At 38.3% G+C, this 23,635-nt stretch overlaps 1 protein-coding gene across 1 annotated transcript; it reads left to right on the top strand.

The window, feature by feature from the left end:
• The first annotated feature begins 520 nt into the window (after positions 1 to 520).
• Positions 521 to 22,457, top strand: HTR1E (5-hydroxytryptamine receptor 1E). The gene is made up of 2 exons (XM_026511848.4): positions 521 to 1,884; positions 20,859 to 22,457. Exon 2 carries the CDS (start codon positions 21,039 to 21,041, stop codon positions 22,134 to 22,136), a length of 1,098 nt encoding a protein of 365 aa, XP_026367633.1. The 5' UTR covers positions 521 to 1,884; positions 20,859 to 21,038; the 3' UTR covers positions 22,137 to 22,457.
• The last annotated feature ends 1,178 nt before the right edge of the window (positions 22,458 to 23,635 follow it).

Raw genomic sequence — 23,635 nt, 5'->3', positions numbered from 1 at the left:
TTGCTGGAGACTGAATAATAACTGTAGGTGGTCAGAGAAATTATCATGAAAAGGGAAAGAAGATAAAAGGAATGAAATAAGATGTATTTTTAAAGTTTTGTCATGGTAGATACAAGGAAGGACAGGTATAAGGAATATGCCTGCTGGATATGGCAGGTAGCATGTATGCCACCTGCTGCCTAGCCTCGGGAGAGAGGACTGTACCACAGGCCACTAATCCAGAAAAGATCAAAATTCAAAAATCAAACAACAGTTTCTAGTGAATGAGTATCGCTTTTGCGCCATCGTTAAATTGAAAAATCATAAATCAGGGACCACCTATATTTACAAAAAAAAAATCCCAGGCAGGATTAAGGGAAGCCTCAGGGCTGATGAGGGAGCCTAAACTGACAATGGTAAAAGCTATTTGCATTCCTAACCAGGAAGAGGCAAAAGGAGGGAGTTTTCTCAGAAGCTAAACTGGTGGGACCAGTGCTCCTGACACGAGCTGTGACCTTGGGCGAGGGAAGGAGAGACTCCCAACGGCAGCCCCATAGGATCCTCGTTCTCTCCCCATCCTCTGACCTCCTTGCCAAAGTCTTTCATTGACTAAATCCACACAAAAACTGTGCAAAGAGGAGCTCGATTATCCTGTCTGAAGAGGCCAGATCCCGAGGCCCCAAACAGGGTCAAGGGTGGAAAAGGAATCTGACAGAGCAAACAGATACCTCCGAACACAGACACTGCCCAGATAACAACATGGGGGGGGGGGACTCATTAAAAGATGGAGACATTTGGTTCTGCAACAGCTTTGGTACACATTTTGGGCTAAGATGTATATTTTAGAATCCTTTCCATTTTGTTAATGTTAGTTTTTAGTCATTCTACTTCATGTTGACAACTTTTGAATATAAACAAATACATATTTCATAATCATTAACTTTAGAGACTTTTTTCTCTCAGGCAAAAACACCCATCTAGTTCCATAAACCTGGCACTACTTCATTACTGTCAAAAAGTGAAGTGTTTAAGACAGTTTGCTTTGACTCCGTCTCCAAACTATACTCTTTCACATTGGATTCGTGTTTCTCTTTTGAGTTGTTATGAACATAAATTGTGTGTGGAGTGTGGGTGAGCGTGTAGGTATAGCTTACTGAGCTGACCAAAGGGAAGTCCATGCACACAGATGCTCTCCAATGCCACCACCAGCTCATCATGTCGGTGTCTTTTCAGGACCTGATTGAATAGGTTCTGTGGTGCAAGGGACAGTGTTCTGGACTTTAGGTCTGGAGGCTATAATCAGTCTGTTCATTAACAAGCTGTAGGACTCTGGCAAGTCCCTTCACCAGCTTCTCTTTTATTTCTATAAAAGGGGTTGAGGCAGAGTCTCTGATGTCACTTCCAGCTTTAAAATTCGGTGCTTCTCATGCATGTTCCTAATTATCATGCCTAATAGGAACCATCAGTCTTGCTGCTGCTTGATCGCTTTAGTTTGAAAAGGCCTTTTTCAAACTGACATAGAGAATGCTAAATACTCTATTTTAAATTAAAATTTAGATAAAGAAACTAGCAGATGACATTAAAATACAGCAAATCCTCAGTGACTTTTTGAGTCTAACAATTACAGCTTCCCATGAACCTTAACATTTCCCTGAATTGCAAACATTATGTTTACCATTTCACAGGTAAACATTTACATGCCTAAGTAATGAGAGCTTGAGAAATAAAGAAAGCTCTGAGAAATGAAGAGGATAATTTATGCTCTAGAGTAGATATGTACTTTGTAATTCAGCTCCATTGAAGAAACTCTCCTTAATATCCTTAACATCTTCTTCAAGGTCCTAGAACAAAGGAAAGAGCTATTTGTCCACTGCGAAGGCTGAAGTATTTCATGCAAGGTGTCAGGTGCGTATTCAGAAAACATTACTGCATTGTATAAATTCCTGTGTATTTAATACCTACTATACACTGTATTAAGGGTATTATGTATATTGTTTAATTCTCACAACTGTCCTTTGACATTATCTCCAATTTTCTGGTCTCAGAGAAGTCAAGTAACTTAACCAGGGACAACAGCTAGTAGGGGACAGAGCCGGGATTTGAACCTAAGATTCTAAGGCCAATACCTTCATTCTTGTTACCCCATTGTCTCTGGGAACACTGGCCAGACACACCCACTACATGTCAAATACTTCATTGTTTTTCATAGATAATGACACTGTTTCTCCCTAGCAATGCCTCTGCACACTGAACCCCTCCACGTGTCCCTCCAGCAACATCCACCAATCCCTCAGGAATGAGAATGAAATAGGCTTAGCCTCAACTATCGGTGTTCTCAAGCTCTGTAACAGGGACAATTGACACATCAATGTAGCATGTCTTCAGGCATGAAAAGCCCTATCTCTTTTCTCTCTTCTTAATCATAGACCACATTTTTTCATAAGTATCTACCTCCTCTCTCCTTCCATTGTAATTACCCAACTGTCCCTAGAAGACATCTACCTTCTAAATGTGCTTTAGAAAGTTTTTGACCTTTACTGGTCTTTGAGAAATAAAAAAAGATTGGAGGCACTGCCCTAGACCGCTCCACTTCTGTCTTAGACTGGATCTCCTGAAAACATTCTGAGATGAGGAACTGTGTGCATAATGCTGGTTGGGGAGTGCTCTCAGGAGATATACCTGCAAAGAAGTGAGGAAAGGACTGAGGGAAGGAAGACCCAGGGATGGGTCAGCCCTGGAAAGGAGTCTGGGATGGAGCAGCACAGAATGCTCTACACCCTGTCAGACTGGTAGACCTAATTTGTGTCTTCAATTTAATTATGTTTCTCTTCCAGACAAAGGGTTTTTAAAGTTCTAAAGACCAGTCTGAAATCTGACTACGCAGAATTTAAAATATCCTGAGCTTTCTCTCCTGGGAAAATAAATAGAATAAAGAAAGATTATGAAATCTGAAAGTTCTAAAAATAATAGCCTGAAACTGGGTAATGTGAATGAAAGCCAGTCAAATCTGTATGGAATATAGCATATTACTGATTCATTATCAGATCACATAATTTAATTATATTCTATTTACCATGCAGTTTTCACACCCTAAACTTCCCAGTGTAAAGTCTATGTTATCTGATTAGAGAAAGCAGAAAGAGAAAGAAAGAGGCCATGCAAAAGAGAAGCTTAGTTAAGGATGGCAGACTGCATTGTAAATTCAGAAACATCTTTAATATGTAAAAGAAATGATGCAAATTCATCTTTTGTTTTCTATAAATAAGCCAGGTTTATCTTAAACTATTGGTAAGAATATTTTTCCCTTTCATCTTTCCTGGACTTGAGCCATTTACAATTTGTAACACAGAGAAACATTTTTCAGATCTAACTTAACATGTAACTCTTTGTTGTTTCAACTGAATTTAGCAAAACCCAGAAAGAAAATTCCTTCCTAAAACATAATTAATTTCTACAACATGTTGATTTAAGCTGCTAATTTAGGAACATACAGATCCCTATTGCTAGGTTCTTCCAGTCAGACTTTAAAGATATTCTTCAAAATATGTATATATCTCAAGTCCTAAAATAAGGAGGTTTTAGTGACTGAAAGATGTTGAGGAAAATATAAAGCTCTTATTTAAAAGTATCAAGTCAAGGGATGTCTGGGTGGCTCAGTTGGTTAAGTGTCTGCCTTTGGCTCCACTCATAATCCCAGAGTCCTGAGATGGAGTCGAGCATCAGGCTCCTTGCTCAGCGGGGAGCCTGCTTCTCTCTCTGCCTGCCACTCCCCCTGCCTGTGTTCTCTCTCTTTCTCTGACAGATAAGTAAATAAAATCTTTGAAATAAATAAATACATGTGTTTGACTTGATATTTGGCTATAATATCATAGTATAATCTATGCTGAAAACAGTTATTTAACTTTTTCCTAATGGGAGATTATATAATAACTATGCAAATAATGCTGATAGGCTAATCTGATTAAATAAATTAATAACTCAATAAACACTTAAGGTTTACATGTATGTATATATTTAAAACATTTCCCATAAGTTAGTGTCCTGGGAATTATATAAAATGTACTTTTAAGTCTGTCTCTAAAGGAGACACAATATTTCATTTTAGATAAATTATGCTAGGAACAAGATATAAACTTGTGGAAAGTACAGTTTTTTATTTGTTTTATTTACACCATATCCCCAACAGGTGGCATAGTAACTGCACAAAGTAGGTGCTCATAACTATCTGCTGAATTAATAAATTAGGACAAGGTTAGTGGGGACTATAAGATAATACTAAGAATAAGAAATGGTCCCGGCCATTCAATGAATATACTTCGCCTTAGAAAGAGAGCCAGCAGATATTTAAAGCAAAAGGAGTTCAATCCAGGTTTGGGTTAACACTAAAACACTATTGACATCTGTCCAAATTCTATTCACAATCTTGGGTTCTTACATAAATGTTCTGAATTCTTTTAAAATAGCACAACGGGCATAAGCCCAGAACCATGACAGCTTTGTTTCAACAGAGAGTTAAGAGATGGCCTGTTTATGAAATATCTTTACCACGAATTTTTCATGCTGGGAAATCAACAAAATACTTACTAATTCAGCTATAATGCTTAACTATGTTATTTGACCAAGAGATTGAAATGGTCCTGGAAAAGCCAGGAGAGAAGTGAGAACTTGGCAAGAAATATGACCCCATGGAGTCACATAAAAACCCTAAATACTCCATTATCATCACTATTATATAATATGCTTTATACTTCATGAAGCAAATTGGCACATAGTATCTAAATTGGTGATCGTGACAACCTTGTGTATCAGGGAGCAGTACTGAATCGTGTTGGAGGTTTGGGAGTACTAACGCCAATCTTTCGCAACCTGGTCAGTTGAAAATAATAATACTGATAATCATGACCATACTTATCATAGCTAGTACCTAAATAGGACTTATTTATGTGTCAAGTGTGACCTACATGCCTTTACCTGTTAGCTCAATTACTCCTCCAACCACCACAAGTCTCCAAATGGTAATCGAGGCATCTGCTTTATTCAAGTTGGTTGGCAAATTCACTTTCCACCTGGTTAAAAAAAAAAAAGATGCATTTTTTGTCTCTCTCTTCTGCACTGAACCAGGGAGTGACCATGCTGACTCTTCCTCCCAGTGTCATGCTGTAAAGCTGAAACAGAGAGAACTGAGGTGTAGCTGGAACAGGCTCATGTGGTCTGATGGTCTGTCTACTGATAGCCTGAGTGTGTGAGCCCCAGCCTTCCCTGCACCCAGGCAGGTCCGTGAGCTGAGGGAGAGGTGGGCACAAATGCCAGGCTTTCCACAATGTCACACTCTCTCTCAAGTTTTTTCAGTAGGTGGAAAATTTGTACTGAAAATGCTGCTGCTCTCTCCTGGGAAGGAAAGCAGCTATCCCCCATGCCTCCATGGGAAACTGCAGGGAAGAAAATGAGTGTTTCAGTCCATACTACCCCCAGCACCTCCAACAGCCAATTGAGGGAAACTGAGGACCATGTAGGCTTAGTTTCTTCCTCAAAGGCAAGGAACTGGCAAGTAGCAAAGACAAACCTTGAGCCCAAGCATTCTGACCACAGAGCGCACATCACATTCACTCTCCACTACACCAGAAACCTTGCACTCCAACAAATTTGATGAACGCTGAAAGGCAAACATTCTAGAAGTCAAAACCCTTGAATGCTCTTCTGGAAATGCTTTCATGCCCTAACCAGATTCTCTTTTTCCCATAATTTCTTGTAAAATGTGCTGAAAACATATCTTTCAAACCATTTCTTTCTGAGCCAAGTTAAGGGATAGAGTAAACGACAGAAAAGAAAGGAAAAAATTGTAATTATATTTCATCTCACAACAACATATTTAAAATTTGACTCAGTCTGACTTTGGTGTATTTCTATTACTAAAAAATACTCATTATATTGTGTAGCAGGGTAAGACATCTTCTGTTCATAGAGTTAGCAGTTGTGCCAAAAGCACTAATATTTTGCTTTACTGAATATCAGACTCAAGAACAGATGTTATATTATTCTCTTATTTGTATTTTTTCATCAGGCTTCATTCAACAGGTATCCCAATATGGAGCTGCTTGTTAGTTTACTTTCCACTAAATATAGACACATAATTAATATGTGCTGGGCCATAAAATACTTACTTACTGTTTATTAACAAGCTCAACTTGCAGAACATGTATACATTTGACTGCATTTTGTGAAAAATAACTCAGAGTCTTGAACTTCCTCGTGGGAGTAGAATTATATCACCTTCCAGGCTGGAAGATAATTTTATATTTTACATGCGTATATTCTGTAACCACTACTGCTGTTTTTTACTATTTGTGATCTTGTAGAGAAGGGAAGAAAGTTATATCACTTCCTAGCTGTGATTCTTATAAACAATAAAAAAGTAGCATGAAGGGTAACAGTTCTATCAGTTTTCTGATAAGAGCTTCAATTCGTAAGCATGGTGACTGGAATAATTGGTTTTTCTCTAAGCAGAACTGGAACTGAAATTAGATTGAATCAAGACAATGGTCCTCAACACCTTTGCTTCCATTTAGAAGGATAATTTTTTTATTATTTCTAGGAAAATAAAAAATCGTAGCTTTTCAGATACCAATCTAGGCTAGTTGCTAGTGTTTGATCACTAATCAGTCATAATTCTCTTCTGCTCAGTCTAGACACCACCTCTGAATCCTCAGCCCAGCACTCCATTAGTCAGGACCCATGAGTTGGAGTTTATATGAGGTGAAACTATTTGCGTTTCCTATTACATTTGAAGTACCTCAACTGCAGCAGTTTAAAAAGAAAAAAACAAATATAATCCTATAATATTTACAGAGATATCAGTGCTCTTTCAAATTCTGATTAGTGCTACTAATCCCTATAGACTCTTTCAACACTTTGCAGGAAAATAATGAAATCTAATTAACTATATTCTAGAAGGACAGCTGATCATAGCTTAGCAACTAAGAGGGTTCATCAAGGTAAAAAGAAACATAACAAAGTCCCCTATTGAGCATTTGAAAAATGGCACTAGTATAATCAAGGAACTGATTTTTAATTTAATTTAATTTTAACTTAAATATTCATCGATGGCTGCCATATTGGATAGCACAGGTGTATTGAATCTTGTTTTACCTTCACAATAACCTGGTAAAGCAAATCATCTCCACTAAAAAGAGAAGGAAGTACAGACATATTAAGTGACTTGCCAACATTACAAAACCGGAAGGAGACCAAATGTATACTTGAATGCAGTTCTCAACTGGATTCCAAGTTCTCAACTCTGGGAATCCAAGTTCTCAACTCTTTCTATGGTACCATATCAATCTCAAGGTAAGTATGAATCAAGAGAGGACAACCCCCCAAAACTAGTGATTGTACACAACCCACCAAAAGTTCACAACAGGGAGGGGCGCCTAAGTGGCTCGGTCAGTTAAAAGTTCATGATAGGAAGTACACTACAAAGAACTGTCAAAAATCTGAAATCTTATCCTACTTGTAAGCTAACAAATAAGCATGCCACAGTTTCATGAAAGCTGTCAGAAGACAGGAAATTCCTGAGTTAGAGAGGAAGGATTTTATTATAGCAATAGCAGTAGCCAGAGTATTAGCATTTTCTTGTACCAATTTCCCAAGCCCAAACTCACACAGTGTTGCAAAAAGGGTCAGATGACTCTTGCACGTGCAGTGAGTGCATTACAGGTTGCTTACTGAGCTTAGAGAACCCAAATATTTTATAATGGGCAGTAAGCATCCTGCCCATTACCCCATAAAGAGGCATTATCTTTATCATACTAGACAATAAGCATGCCTCCCTTTTCCAAGTTCCACCTTTCAAGACTATTCTCTCTGGAAATATCCTTGAAGTAGATAGTCTGGAACAAAGGCAATCCCAAGACTTGCATGAATGTGAGAGACCACACACGATACAGATACGTGCAAACCTCCCTCCTGTAGAAAATGCCCTTGGAAGCAGTTGGAACAGAGCCAAGTGGTCTGAGCTAGCAATGCTTCCCCAGGTGGAAGCCCAGTAGGAAACCTTAGCCCTGCACATAGCTTAAATGCTCATTCCCTCGGGTCTGCCACAAAGGCACACTGCATTGCAGAAGAGTTAAAAGAAAAATGTATGCACAGTGCAGGAAGGAGCCCAGATCTTCTCTGAGGAGCTGAGTACTTCAGTGGTATCATTCAAGCTGGGTCAAAAAAAAGTCATTTCATTTTTTTTTAAATATGGTAATATAACCTCAAGCACCAGCTCACTTCAATGACAGGCACTTCATAAAGTTCATTTTTATTATTCTCAGCTGAAAAGTAAATAACACTTCTACAGGTGTCCTTCATATTAAAAGGCTTTATTTGCAGGCAATAGAGACTCTCTGTTGACTAAAACCTTATCTATGCTTCACAGAGCAGATTGTTTTTCCCCAACACCTTTCAAAGAGGTATGGCCAGTCCATTCTGCACAAAGAAAAACAGTGTGGTAAAAGAGATGATGCAACAAAAGCCAACTGAAAGAGCTCTAGATGGCCAAACATGGAACAATTTGGGCAAAATCAAAAAATGCAGTATTCGATTATAACCCAAAGAATAAAATAAATATTCATGAGTCCATATTGATAAACAAATAATGTTAATAAGCATCCACAGCACTTTTATAAAGATAATTTTCCCAAAAGTGGAGTCTACTGTTTCCTTGGGACTGAATCATAAATGTATAGATGTATATAAATACACATTACTGAATCAGTAAATAAGTGATAGAGGACAGACAAATCTTCCTTCCAGAAGAATTCCAAATAATATATCTACATATTCCCACCTCCAGGAGGTGGAACTCAATTGCCTACCCTGGAAGGTGGGCTAGACTTAGGGACTCACTTCTAAAAAATAGAGCAGGAAAAGTGAAAAACAGTCCCTTAGCAGTGGAGAGTCCTGGCAAGAGCTGCCTTAACCAAGTGATGAAGGTTAACATTGCCAGTGATGTCACGTGGATACAATGTACTCTGATGTGAGGTAATGAGACGGGCACTTCAACTCCATGGTATTCTTTCCAAATCCCATAACCCCAGTCTAATCCTGAGAAAAACATCAACAAACCAAGATCAGGAGACATTCTACAAAATATCTAGCCAGTACTCCCCAAGGCCATTGAGGTCATGAAAAACAAGCAGAGTGGGAAATTGTCACAGACTAGAGGAGACTGAGAAAATGTGACAACTAACTACAATGTGGCATCCTGCAGTGAAACAGAAAGAAGGCATTAATGGAAAAGCTAGTTAAATCCAAATAAATTCTGGAGTTTAGTTAATAGTGATGAATAATGTTGCTTTCTTAGTTTTGATAAATGTTCTCTGTAATGTAAGATGTTAACAATGGGTAAAACTGGGTGGTGGATTTACTCTCTGTACTATCTTCACAACTTCCCTATAAATTTAAAATTATACAGAAACAAAAAGTTTATTTAAAAAAAATAGATGGTACAAATTTATCTCTTTGTGTGCTCTTGCCTGACGCATGGCAGAATTCTATAGCTAATGCACTGCCCAATCCAAGAAGCACAGTGAAAGGAGGCTCGGGGAAGCTAAATGAATTCAAAGACAGGGGTGAAGTAGCAACAACGCACTTCACAATAAAAGGAAAAGCAACATTGGTTCTTCACTGAATAACCTGAGTATTTGCGTAGTAATCTGAGAAGCAGAATATAATCTGAACATAATAAAAATTGAGGCTCTCCTTTATAGGTCAGGAAGAGTAATAAGGTAAAAGCCCAAACCGATAAACCAACCAGATTTCGAAGAAACAAAAGTGTGCTGGCTATCCAAAAATGTCTATGTTTAATAGTATAAAAGACTCAAATTAAAAACATAAGTTTTAGACAAACCCTTCAAACTTGTGAAATTTCTCTATATTCTCTTTATTAATTATCTAGGATATTATAATAATATCTGACATTTATATTATCATTTCCAAAGTAGTAAAACCATTTTGCCAATAAATTGTATCTCCTTCTTGCCACCCAGTTCTCTAAATTACTTCCTTTTCCCACTCAGGCCATCCTCTGCTTTCAACCCTGAAGGTTTCAGCCCCAACCCAAACTTCCCAACCTGCACTCCTCTCCCAAGTCCCAACTAAATCCTATCTCTTGCTTTTGACACATTTTTGGATTCATGTTCTAAATAATAATCCCTTCAAAATAACTGTGAATGGATAGAAGGGCATCTGGCTCTTTCCATATTTTGGCTATGGTGGTCATTGTTGCTATAAACATTGGGGTCCATAGACAGATGAATGGATAAAGAAGATGTGGTATATATATATATACACACACAATGGAACATTACTCAGCCACCAAAAAAATGAAATCTTACCATTTGCAATGATGTGGATAGACCTAGAGGGTATTATGCTAAGCAAAATAAGTCAATCAGAGAAAGACAATTACGATATATTTCACTCATGTGGAATTTAAGAAACAAAACAGATGAAAATAAAGGAATGGAGGGGATATAGCCACTTTGGAAAACAGTGTGGAAGTCCCTTAAAAAGTTAAAAATTGAGCTACCCTATGATCCAGCCATTGCACTACTGGGTATTTACCCCAAAGATACAAACGTAGTGAAGAGAAGGGCCATATGCACCCCAATGTTCATAGCAGCATTGTCCACAATAGCTAAATTGTGGAAGGAGCCAAGATGCCCTTCAATAGATGACTGGATAAAGAAGATGTGGTCCATATATACAATGGAATATTACTCAGCTATCAGAAAGAACGAGTTCTCAGCATTTGCTGCAACATGGACGGCACTAGAGGAGATAATGCTAAGTGAAATAAGTCAAGCAGAGAAAGACAATTATCATATGATTCCTCTTATCTATGGAACATAAGAACTAGGAAGATCGGTAGGGGAAGAAAGGGATAAAGAAAGGGGGGTAATCAGAAGGGGGAATGAAACATGAGAGACTATGGACTCTGGGAAACAAACTGAGGGCCTCAGAGGGGAGGGGGATGGGGGAATGGGATAGACTGGTGATGGGTAGTAAGGAGGGCACGTATTGCATGGTGCACTGTGTGTTATACGCAACTAATGAATCATCGAACTTTACATCAGAAACCAGGGATGTACTGTATGGTGACTAACATAATATAATAAAAAAAAACATTAAAAAAAAAGAAGATAATAATCTCTGTGAGACACACACGCATGCACATGTTTCACTTCAGAGCAATAGTTCAGTATTCACTAATACAATGTCCATGGAAACTTGATACAGCATAGCTACTGTGAATAATGAGAATCAACTGTATATCTTGATCCTCTTTTTACCTTTTTACTTATTCATGATTTTATATTTAAAGTATTAAAATATGTTTCCTGTTCACAGCAAAAAAAAATATTAAAAAAAAATTTTAAAAAAAGAAATGGACTCCTAAATGTTGCATAAGTCAAATAAGAAACCGTGAAGGAATTAGAAAATATTTCTGACTGAATGATAATGAAAATACAAATACTAAATTTGTAGGATGTGGCTAAAATAGGGCTTAGAGCAAAATTTATAATTCTTAATTCTTATGTTGTTGGTGAAAAAAGTTTTATTTTATTTTTTTTAAGTCTCTCTTTTTTTTTAAAGATTTTATTTATTTATTTGACAGAGAGAGAGACAGCCAGCGAGAGAGGGAACACAAGCAGGGGGAGTGGGAGAGGAAGAAGCAGGCTCCCAGCAGAGGAGCCTGATGTGGGGCTCGATCCCAGAACGCTGGGATCACGCCCTGAGCCAAAGGCAGACGCTTAATGACTGAGCCACCCAGGCGCCCCTGAAAAAAGTTTTAAACTAATTATCTTAGCTTCTACGTTAAGAGACTAGAAAAAGAAGAGTGAGTTAAGCCAAAGTAAATAAAGGAAGGAAATAATAAATATAAAAGCTGAAAGTAATTAAATAAAGAATAGATAATAGAGGAAATCAAGTCATTCAGAAGCTGATTCTTTGTAACAATTAATAACATTGAAAAATCCTTACCTAGACTGACCAAGAGGAAAAAATAAAATTACCAATATCAAGAATGAAAGAATACCACATAGATATTACAGGCATTAAAAGTATATGAAAGGAATATTATGACTAACTTTATGACCATGAATTTGACAACCTAGATTAAATGAACAAATTATTTAAAGACACAAATTACCAAAAGTGATACAACAATAAAAAGAAATTCTAAAAAAGCCCAACATATGGTATATTGGTGTTGTTGTTGATGGGTTTTTAAAAAATTATTATGTAAGTATAGGAAAGAAACTGAATTTACAGTTAAAAATCTCCCCACAAGGGGCGCGTGAATGGCACAGTTGGTTCAGCATCTGAATCGGTTTGATATCAGGGCTACAAGATGGAGCTACATCGGGCTTTGCACTCAGCACAGAGTCTGCTTAAGACTCTCTCTCCCTCTCCCTCTGCCTCACCCCCACCCTGCCTCTCTTTCTCTCTCTCAAGTAAATAAATCTTTAAAAAGAAGAAAACCTCCCCACGAGGAAAACTCAAGATCTAAAGGGATCTGCAGGTACGTTCCATCAAATATTCACAAAAGAAATGACATTATTTCTCAAACTCCTTCAGAAAAAATTTTAACTCATTTTTTAAAGCCAGTATACCCTTGACACCAAAACTCACAAATCAATACAAGAAATTTTCAGACAATATATCTCCTGAACATAATGCAAAACTCCTTAACAAAATATTAACAAATCAAACTCAGCAATATATATTTTTTAAAAGATACATCATAACTAACTGAAGTTTTTCCAAGACCGCAAGATTGGTTTAACATCCAAAAATCAATTACTATGATTCACCACAAGATATCATAAAACAATCTCAGTAGTTGAAAAAGATACATTGGATAAAATGCCCACTTATTATAAAAACTATCAGAGATTTAGGAATAGAAGAAAATTTCCTCAAACTAATAAGCAGGATCCAAGAAAAACTTATAACTAATATATTAATGGTGAATGATGAACATTTCCCCCGTCTGATTGGGAAGAAAATCAGAATGCCCTCACCACTTCTACTTAGTATTTTGCTATAGTTCTAGTCAGTATGACATAGCAAGACAAAGAAATAAAAGCAATAAAATAGGAAAAGAAATAAAACTGTCTCGGTTTGCAAATGAAATGATTGTTTTTATAGAAAAACCATAAGAATCTATAAAATATCTACTAGGATCAATAAGCAATAAGAGATCACAGATTCAAAATCAATATCCAGAAATACATTGTATTTCTCTATACAAGCAATAAAAATGGAAATTGAAATACAAGTACCCTTTACAAAAACATCAAAAATATTAAAATACATAGGAATAGTCCTCTTTCTGCTACTTCATTATCAGTTTATAGAAACACTACCAACTTATGCACCCCTATATTTAATGCAGCATTATTTACAATACCTAAGATCTAGAAGCAGCCCAAGTGTCCACTGACACATGAATACATAAAAAGTATGTGGTATAGATCTCGATATACACACACAATGGAATATGAAGTAGTCATATAAAGGGTTGAGGGTTTGTTTTGCCATTTTTGCCATTTGTGACAACACAGATGGACCTTTAGGGTATTACACTAAATACACAAGTCAGACTGAGAAAGACAAATACATACGATTTCACACATACGTGGAATCTAAAAAACAAAAGAAATGAACAAACAAACAAAAAGCGGAATCAGGCCTATAAATAAAGAGAACAAACTGATGGCTTCCAGAGGAAAAGTGGGTATATGGGATGGACAAAATGGATGAATGAGTGAGAGATACAAGCTTCCAGTTATGAAGTGAATAAGTCATGGGAATAAAAGGCACAGCATAAGGAATAGAGTCGATGATACTATAGTAGCACTGTATGGTGATAGATGGTAGCTACACTGGTGGTCAGCACAGCATAATATATAAGCTTGTCAAATCACTACATTGTATACCTGAAACTAATGTAACATTGCATGTCAACTCTACTCAAATTTAAAAATTAAATTAAAAAATACATAGTGAGGGGCGCCTGGGTAGCACAGTCGTTAAAGCGTCTGCCTTCGGCTCAGGGCGTGATCCCGGCGTACCGGGATCGAGTCCCACATCAGGCTCCTCCGTTGTGAGCCTGCTTCTTCCTCTCCCACTCCCCCTGCTGTGTTCCCTCTCTCGCTGGCTGTCTCTGTCAAATAAATAAATAAAATCTTTAAAAAAAAAAAATACATAGTGATAAATTTAAAGAAATATGCATAAAACCCCTACACTGAAAATTACAGATATTACTGAGAGAAACTGATAACAAGTGCAGAATGCTTCTTTTTTCTTGAATTGGAGAACACACAATATTGATAAATTTTAATTCTCCTTAGTCATTAGTTTTTACACAATGTCAACTAAAATTCTAGCAGGTTTTTGTAGAAACTAACAATTTGATTCCAAAATTTATTTGGAAATTCATAGAACCTGGAATAGCCAAAACGAGGTTGAAAAAAAAAGAACAAAGTTGAACTCACACCACCTGATCTCAAGACTTACCGTAAAAGCTACAGTTTAAAGACAACGTTATGTTTATACAAGGGTAGGTCAAGGAATAGAAGAGAGTGCATAGAAATAAACGACACATACAATTGATTGATTTTTGACAAAGACACCAAAGCATCTCAGTGGGGAAATAAAGTCCTTCCTACAAAATTTGCTGAAATAACTAGACATCCACACATGGGGGAAAAGATAAACCTTAACACCTATCTCATATCCAAATGCAAAAATTTATTCAAGATGGCTCATGAACTGTTAGTTTACAAATTTGGGAATTTGTCAGGTGAAATCTGAAATTGGCCCCTGAACATGGAGAGCAAGGAGAGTCTAAGAGTCTAAGAGTCCAGACTGGTAAGTGGTAGGTTTACCAAGGGAAATTACACAGGAGTTTTGCCTCAGGTGGCCACAAGATGAGCAGATCTCCACACCCACCCTCTATAATCTTTCAAGTTTATATAGAAGACTTACCTGTGTTCCGTAATGTATACCATCCCGATAGTCTCATCAACTTATTGCTCTCTCAAGGCTGCATCCTTGACAATGGCTCCACTGTAGGAATGGTAGGCCAAGCACACATTCCAAGGATGGGGGACTGTAGGTGGTGAGATCCCTCTGATTGTCTGGGTCCAGCTCACAGATCACCCAGTGGTCGTGTCCCCCTGAGGACCTCTTCCAACATGAAAGCTAAAGGTATTAAGCTTCTAGAAGAAAATATAGAAAAATATCTTTGTGACCTTGAAGTCATTTCCTGGGACACAGGAAGCTCTAATCATAAAGAAAAATAGGTAACTTAGACTTCATCAAAATTAAAATCTTCTGCTTATCAAAAGACATCATTAAAAAAACAAAGGTAAAGTATAGAGCATAGGAAAATGTTCACAAAACATTTTTGACAAGACATGTGTCCAGAATATATAAAATCTCCTAAAACTCTATGTACCCTGTTTTGTTTGATTTTTACAATGACAATGTTTTCCTGTTATTATGAATATAAAAACTTCATAATAACCAGATCTCATGTCCCAACCACGATCTGAATAAGCAAGAAGAGAATAAAGAACCCCACACTCCAGTATCTCCTCTACATCTTCCTTTGCTCCCAGTGAAGACCAAATAAGAAACAAACTACTATCCACCCTTTCTTTCCTGTAGACAGGCCAAGAAAATTCTTTATGAAGGCTGAGGAAATGAAGTTAATGAACAATTGGAGAGATCAAATTAGTAATATGAGGGCAAGCAGCTGCTCCTGAAATTAAAAAAAAAAAAAGGAAACTGGCACATATTGAAGATTTTTTCTTTCTTTTTTTAATTGAAGTATAGTTGACATATAGTATTATATTAGTTTCAGGTATACAACACAGTGATTCCACATTTACATACATCAAGAAGTGGTCACCACGGTAAGTCTAGTTACTATATATCACCGTACATAGTTACTATAGTATTACTGACTATACTCCCTATGCCACACTTCACATCCCCACGACTTATTTATATTATTACTGGAAGTTTGTAGCTCTTAATCCCCTTCACCTATCTCATCCATCCTCCCACTCTTCCCTCTGGCAACCACCAGGTGTTCTCTGTATTTATGAAGTTTATGAGTGTGTTTTTGTTTTGTTTTATTTCTTAGATCCTATAATAAAGACTTTTTTAAGTTATTTGAAGAAATTTGGGCAAAATGAAAATGATCAAAGAAGAGATGAAAGGATATTTATGATAAATTAGCAATAGTTATTGAAAACCAATAAAAGACTAGATAAGATGGTGAAATTAAAAGTGAGTGTGCTCATGACCTCTTGTCCCTGGTGTTCCGTCACTGGGGTAGTATAAGTCAGAGGCTCTGACACATCTCAGTAAATGAGCGCAGCATACATTGACCCATTTGGTTTATAGCGATTCTCTCCTCTTTCTGATCTCAATGAAAAACCATTTAAATATGGCTTTGGACTGCACTGGTATTTTCTATGTCATAATCAGAGCAGAAACTAAAAGTTACAAACCCCCAAAGAAGTCCCTGCTTTAACTCTGATAAGATTATGTCCGTTTTTAGCTATGATTATTGCAGTTAATTTTCCAACCCAATGGACTAATGAAGGTTTGGTATATTGATATTGCTGTTTGGACTGGTTCTGCAGAACGTGTTTTGAGTTAAGTGTTATAATTCCTCCTCCCCTACTATGAGAAAAGCTAAAGAGACTTAAATTTTCAGGTGCTACTTAACTAGCACTGTTCTCATTAGAAATCATACTACCTCCTAAGGAGTGGGTAGTGATTATAAAACCATACGTTATTTTAAGAAGGTAAAGGAACCCAAGACAACTGGAATTGGATCATTTCCTGAGTATGGCTACATCTTTGTTCCCATCACAGTCCCTAGTGTAATCCCTTAAATTGCTCAAAGAATTCTACTTCCCTGGTGTCCCAGCCCTACGGACTCCCAGCCTCTTCCATTATTGCCTTCCTGCTTCCTCCTTTGCATTTCACTCACTCCACAAATGCTCTGGGCCCCAAGATAAAGGATACAGAATGTAGCAGTAAAAAACAAACCAAACAAAACTGCAAGTAGTCCAGTGTAAAAAGACAATCTCTCACCCTAAAAAGAAAACAACCTTGACCCCACATCTCCCTCCACAGCTACTTTATTTCTCTGCTCCCCTTTTCAGCAAAACTCTTGAAGTACTTGTTCTTATTCAGTGCCTCTATTTCCTTTCTTCTCATTCTTTCTTGAAACCACTACCTTCAGCCTTTACTCTCCACCACTGCACCAAACGGGTCTTGTGAAGATCACTGGTGTCATCCACATTCCCCAGCCCAATGGTCAAGTCCTCACCGCCCACCACCTGTCAGCAGCACTTATACAGCTGATCACCCTTACTTCATACACTCTTTTCACCTGGTCTTGGGATGGAATTATCTCTCATCCTTCTCCTGCACCTGAATAAGCTGTTCTCCTCTGCCTTGCTGGTTCCTCCTTTTCTTCCTGATCCTTGATTAGTGAAGAGCTCCAGCACCCAGTTCTCAGACTTGTTCAATCTAAAATTGCTCCCCAGGTCATCTCACCCAGCTATTCAAAAGATTATGCTCCACATGGTGTTATGGAACACACTTCAAGATATATTTTTAAGTGAAAAAAGATAAAAGATGGCAAACTGGTTGTGTGCAGGAATTTGGAGTGACCGACGACACGGAGATACAAAACTTAACTCCTATTCTGAAAGGCTTGGGCACAGAATAAACCAGGAAGACACATTAAAGACCTGACAGTGTAGCCCCAACCAGTAATGTTTTTGCTAATTTAACTGGAGGCAGTTAAAAAGATGAATCAGACATACATCCCATCCTCCAGAAATGTACAGTTAGTTGGGGGCGGGGGGATGAAAAATAAATAGGGACAGAGTAAGGAAGAAAATGGTGCCACCAGAGAAATGAGAATTAGGATGTATGGGAGCTCAGAAATAGAGCAGCTTTTAAAAGCTTGATGAAGCTGAATTATTTGATTTTTTTTTTACTTCATGTTTTTAAAATAACATTTCCTAATTATCTCTATTATCAAACTAAAACTTCTAAAGTTTTCTGTCTCTTATCCATGCTACTCTCTAAATTCTCAATCTTCCAATCAGAGTGGAAAAGACTTTTTATTTAGAACTACTTTTCTGGGGTGCCTGGGTAGCTCAGCTGGTTAAGCATCTGACTCTTGATCTCAGCTCAGGTCTTGGTCTGTGAGTTCCAGCGCCACACTGGGCTCCACATTGGGCTCCATGCTGGGCATGGAGCCTACTTTAAAAAAAAAAAGAATTACTCTTCCAACAAACCTCAAGAACCCAAGAAAAACATAACTTAGGATTAATGTTTGCAGGGAAAAAAAAGAACTCTATTTCATGTAATTAAGGAGAAAGGGATAAAATAGAAAACATGTTGGTCACAGGGAGAAATGTAGAGAGGTTGCCCCAACCTAATAGATGGCTCAGGTGCAACCCAGGTCTCTCTGATTCCAAAGCCCATACACTTCCAATGCTACAGTTTATCTCAGATATAAATGCAAGTCTAAACTGACTATAAAAGAAGGGAAAATGACCAGGGGAGAAGAAAACATTTAATTTAAGAGAAAGAATGTATTGTTGGTGGATCAAGTCCCATAGAAGAAGTAGGGAAACATGAATTTCAAGAGGATACATCTGCAGAAATGCTATAAAAGCATAAGGAAAACAGAGAGGCAGAATGATTCTCATTTCACTGCAGAAAGATAAAGACTGTTTTAAAAACAATTGCCCCATTTTTGGCCTCTAGTGAAATCATTTTCTTTTACTTTCTATATCTAAAGAATAAATGGTAACCATCTCCCAGTCTTGATTTTTGCCCAATGGGCAGACGAAATTAAATCCAGAGCTAGACAGATCTCACTCTGGCTGGAGATTTTTATTCCTGCCCCCTGATTTCCAGTCCCCAGGCCCCCCAGACTTTCACCCAGTCCATTCTCCATTTCATACTTGCCTCACCTGCTCCTGCCCTCATTAAAGAATGTCTGTTAAGCCTAATCCACATCAATCTATGTCCCTCCTTATAACAGCCAAAATGCCAGTTGTCTTTCAAGTTTTCCTGGACCTAATCCCACAGAGACAAATCAGAGGATTTGATCGATGTCCTGACCAGCAGCCATTGACTATGAATATTCCTATGTGGATTTTGATTGATATTTGGGTTTACAGTAGTCCCCCTCCTCCGCAGAAGATGCATTCCAAGACTGAATACCTGAAACCACAGATAGTACCGAACCCTATGTGTAGTACGGTTTTTCCTCTACTTACAAACCTATGATAAAGTTTATCAGTTAGGTACAACAGAAGATTAACAACAGTAACTAATAAAAAATAAAACTATTATAACAGCATACAATAGTGGCGCCTGGGTGGCTCAGTCAGTTAAGCACCAGCCTTCCGCTCCCGCTCAGGTCATGATCCCAGGACTCTGCTCAGCGGTGGTTCTGTTTCTGCCGCTCCCTCTGCCCCTCCCCCGCACTCGTGCTCCGTCTCTTGCTTTTGCTCTCTCACATAAATAAATAAAAATCTTTTAAAAAACAGTATACTATAATAAATATTATGTGGTGAATGTGCTCTCTCAAAATATTTCATTATGCCGTACTCACCTTTCTTGTGGTGATTTGAGATGATAAAACGCCTACTGATGACATGAAGTGAGGTGAATGATGCAGGTTTTGCGAGGTAGAGTTAGGCTACTATTGACCTTCTGAGGATTCGTCAGAAAGAGGACCATGGGCTTGCAGACCTGGTAACTGAAAGTGCGGAAAGCGAAACTACAGATAAGGGGGACTCGAACCTTTTTTTTTTTTAATTCCTTACAACTATGCGTTCAATAAATGTCACTATCTCACTGATTGCCAGCTATCCAGAGACAGACAGATCATAGATGGTAGGTAGACAGATAGATGATAGATGATAGATAGATAGATAGATAGATAGATAGATAGATGATAGAAAGAAGGAAAGAAAGAAATTGAAAGAACACAAATGTTAACAAACTAAACACATTTTTTTTTCTAATGTGGAGTTCTTTGAGCTTGGTGATGATGCTGTTTCACAGTCAATTTACTGTATTACTCTGAGAACAATTTGCCATAAACATCAAAGTAATGTTACATGCTTTTTTTCTCTCTTTTCTCCAAAGAAATGAACAGTGGGATGTGTAAAATGTCAGAAATAATTAGACAAAATCGCACAATTTCATTGTGACACTAAAATATCTTTGGAGTTGAGCATTTGCTATGAAATTTTAAAACTGCTTTGAAGTCTGATTATTATGAACAACATAATTTTTTTCTTTAATGTCCCAGAATTTCTAAAGTATGATGCAAGGTGAATATGTTTCCAAATAAAAAATAATTTATGTACAGATGTATATATATTAATAAATATAAATAAGAAAGTAATTCAGGTGGCAAGATAGACTTTAAAGTCGGTAATGTCTTCACAAGAAAGAGTTTGGGTACTTCACTTTTTAAAAAGTATCTTTTTGGTAGCTATACTTGTGTTTAGCACAGCATAAGGATTAGACTTGTGAGTCACTATGTCTACCTGAAATTAACGTAACATTGTGTGTCAGTATATGTCAATTTTAAAAAAATATCTTTTGAAGAATAATGTAAAAATGAACTTTATACCCAGAAATAAAAAAGAAAATCATGCCAAAAATGGTAAAGAATTTATAAGTACTGAAATACGATAACATTTTCCAGGGGAAAAAAAAATATGACTTTTTCATTCATTAACCAGTAGCATACTATCTTCCAGGAACCCTCAGAAGAAATGCTGTGGTGCTTCCTTTTACCCATACAAAATGGAACATAAGAAACTACATAGCTGAAGAAACTACAGTCTTTTATAAATGAGAGGCATTGAAGTCTAAGTCATTTCCAGCTGAGGGAAAATCACCAACAGCTTCTCCACAGTGTAGATTGAAACAGGGAAAACATGAATATCACTAACTGTACCCCAGAAGCCAGTGTGGCTGCGAGACCCAAGACCATCACTGAGAAGATGCTCATTTCCATGACTCTGGTGGTCATCACCACGCTGACCATGTTGCTGAACTTGGCCGTGATCACGGCTATCTGTACCACCAAGAAGCTCCACCAGCCTGCCAACTACCTGATCTGCTCCCTGGCTGTGACAGATCTCCTGGTGGCGGTGCTCGTCATGCCCCCGAGCATCACATACATCGTCATGGACAGCTGGAGACTAGGGTACTTCATCTGCGAGGTGTGGCTGAGTGTGGACATGACCTGCTGCACCTGCTCCATCCTCCATCTCTGTGTGATTGCTCTCGACAGGTACTGGGCCATCACCAATGCTATTGAATACGCCAGGAAGAGGACGGCCAAGAGGGCCGTGCTGATGATCCTCACCGTCTGGACCATCTCCATCTTCATCTCCATGCCCCCTCTGTTCTGGAGGAGCCACCGCCAGCTCAGCCCACCTCCTAGCCAGTGCACCATCCAGCATGACCATGTCATCTACACCATCTACTCCACACTCGGGGCATTTTATATCCCCTTGACTTTGATACTTATTCTGTATTACCGAATCTACCACGCAGCCAAGAGCCTCTACCAGAAAAGAGGATCGAGCCGGCACTTAAGCAACAGAAGCACGGATAGCCAAAATTCTTTTGCGAGTTGTAAACTGACACAGACTTTCTGTGTGTCTGATTTCTCCACCTCAGACCCTACCACAGAGTTTGAAAAGATCCACACGTCTATCAGGATCCCTTCCTTCGATAATGATCTAGACCACCCCGGAGAACGTCAGCAGATCTCTAGTACCAGGGAGCGTAAGGCAGCACGCATCCTGGGGCTGATTTTGGGGGCGTTCATTTTGTCATGGCTGCCATTTTTCATCAAAGAGTTGATTGTAGGTCTGAGCATCTACACAGTGTCCTCTGAAGTGGCTGATTTCTTGACGTGGCTTGGTTACGTGAATTCTCTGATCAACCCTCTGCTCTACACAAGTTTTAATGAAGACTTTAAGCTGGCTTTTAAAAAGCTAATTAAGTGTCGAGAACATACTTAGATGGCAAAAAGCCAAAAGGCGTTGTTTTTACCAGCCTGTGAGTGGACAGAGGAAAGGGGTTCAACTTATTAATTCTTGAACACAGTTGGTTCAGAAAAGATTGTAAGGTAGTGTGGTCTTTTTGTTTGTTTGTTTGTTCCGTTTCGTTTGAGGTTTGTTATGGTGTGCCGTTTTCTACCTCTGGTTTTATTTGTGGTACATGATTTCAAATAAACATCCTATAAAGACAGAAATTTCATAGAAGTAATAATAAGGTGAAATAGTAACTACTTTTTTTTAGCCATTTCAATTAATCCTGCAATTAAAGAAGGCCAAAATAAATCTTCATTTGCAGAATTTCTTATTACTTATAAATCAAATACCTGATAACTTGCCCTCGTGTGGCATTACATCTGAGGTCGTGGCTCCATATACGTGCAAATTTTAGTGGGGATTGCATGACTACATAAAGCATTAATAAAATTTTTAAAAAAGTGGTGCGCTGTCATCTGCTTGCAGACCTGAGTTAAAATCATTTACTGTGACTACATAGCCCACTCCTTTTAGGCACAAATAGTACAGCTGACGTGTCCTTTATAGTTCATGATTAAATATGCTTCTTCATTCTTTAAAAAGAACCTGGAATGAATACTCTGGCACTTTCCTAGGTCTTTGACTATGAATATGAAACATAAACAAATACAAGATAATCTAAATCTCCTTTGGTCCATGTGTTGCTTTATTACCTGACAGGCACATTGGACCTCGTCCCATTCTAAGAAGTGTCCCGCCGAGCCTTGCACACACTCCCTCACTCTAGCAGGATTCGGGTGGGAGTACAAGCAGCTTAACAGAGTGGAGTGATCAAATGAAGGAATATTTTATCTGAGAAACTTTGTTGGAGAATGTTACTCATTAAATTCCCAGTTGTGCACTTGGAAAAATAATTAGAAGCTGAAAATCTGTGTTTACCACAAAGGTCACCCGTCGAGGAAATGAGCATGAAATTGTGGACCCTAGGATTTCAGGGGCTTCCAAGCCAGGCTGCACCCTGGGGCCAGGAGGTCGCAGATGGGACCTGAGGCCACAAGCACCTCTCCTGACCTGGGGTGACTACTGTAGTCACATGGAGGAGCTTACAACTAAGTCAAGAGTGATGACAGAGGGGAACAAAAGTCTTTAAATTCATGTACACTGTCAAGTCAGTGACTATTTTACACCTCTTCTCGTCTCATCCACAGCTTCTCCCCGTCACTCTCCACAGGTCATCTCTCTTTGCTTGCTGAGAAGACACAAATTTGCTCCCTCTCCACCTCCATGTTGTAGCCTTAAATCTATGTCCTCTAATCTTTTCTGTAATCTTGCACATTTCTCCTTACCCCGAACTCCTCTCCCCCACTCCCCCCTCCTCTCTCTGCCCCTTCTCTCTTCCTCCCTTCCCCACTCCTTCCTCCTTCCCCCTTCCTCTCCCCACTCTTCTTTAATCTCACCTCTCAGTTTGCTCAAGTCTCTCGGACCCT

Source organism: Ursus arctos, unplaced genomic scaffold (assembly GCF_023065955.2).
Source record: "Ursus arctos isolate Adak ecotype North America unplaced genomic scaffold, UrsArc2.0 scaffold_13, whole genome shotgun sequence".
NCBI lineage: Eukaryota > Metazoa > Chordata > Mammalia > Carnivora > Ursidae > Ursus > Ursus arctos.
The sequence above is the reverse complement of the archived record's forward strand: the minus strand, read 5'-3'. Positions and strand labels throughout refer to the sequence as shown.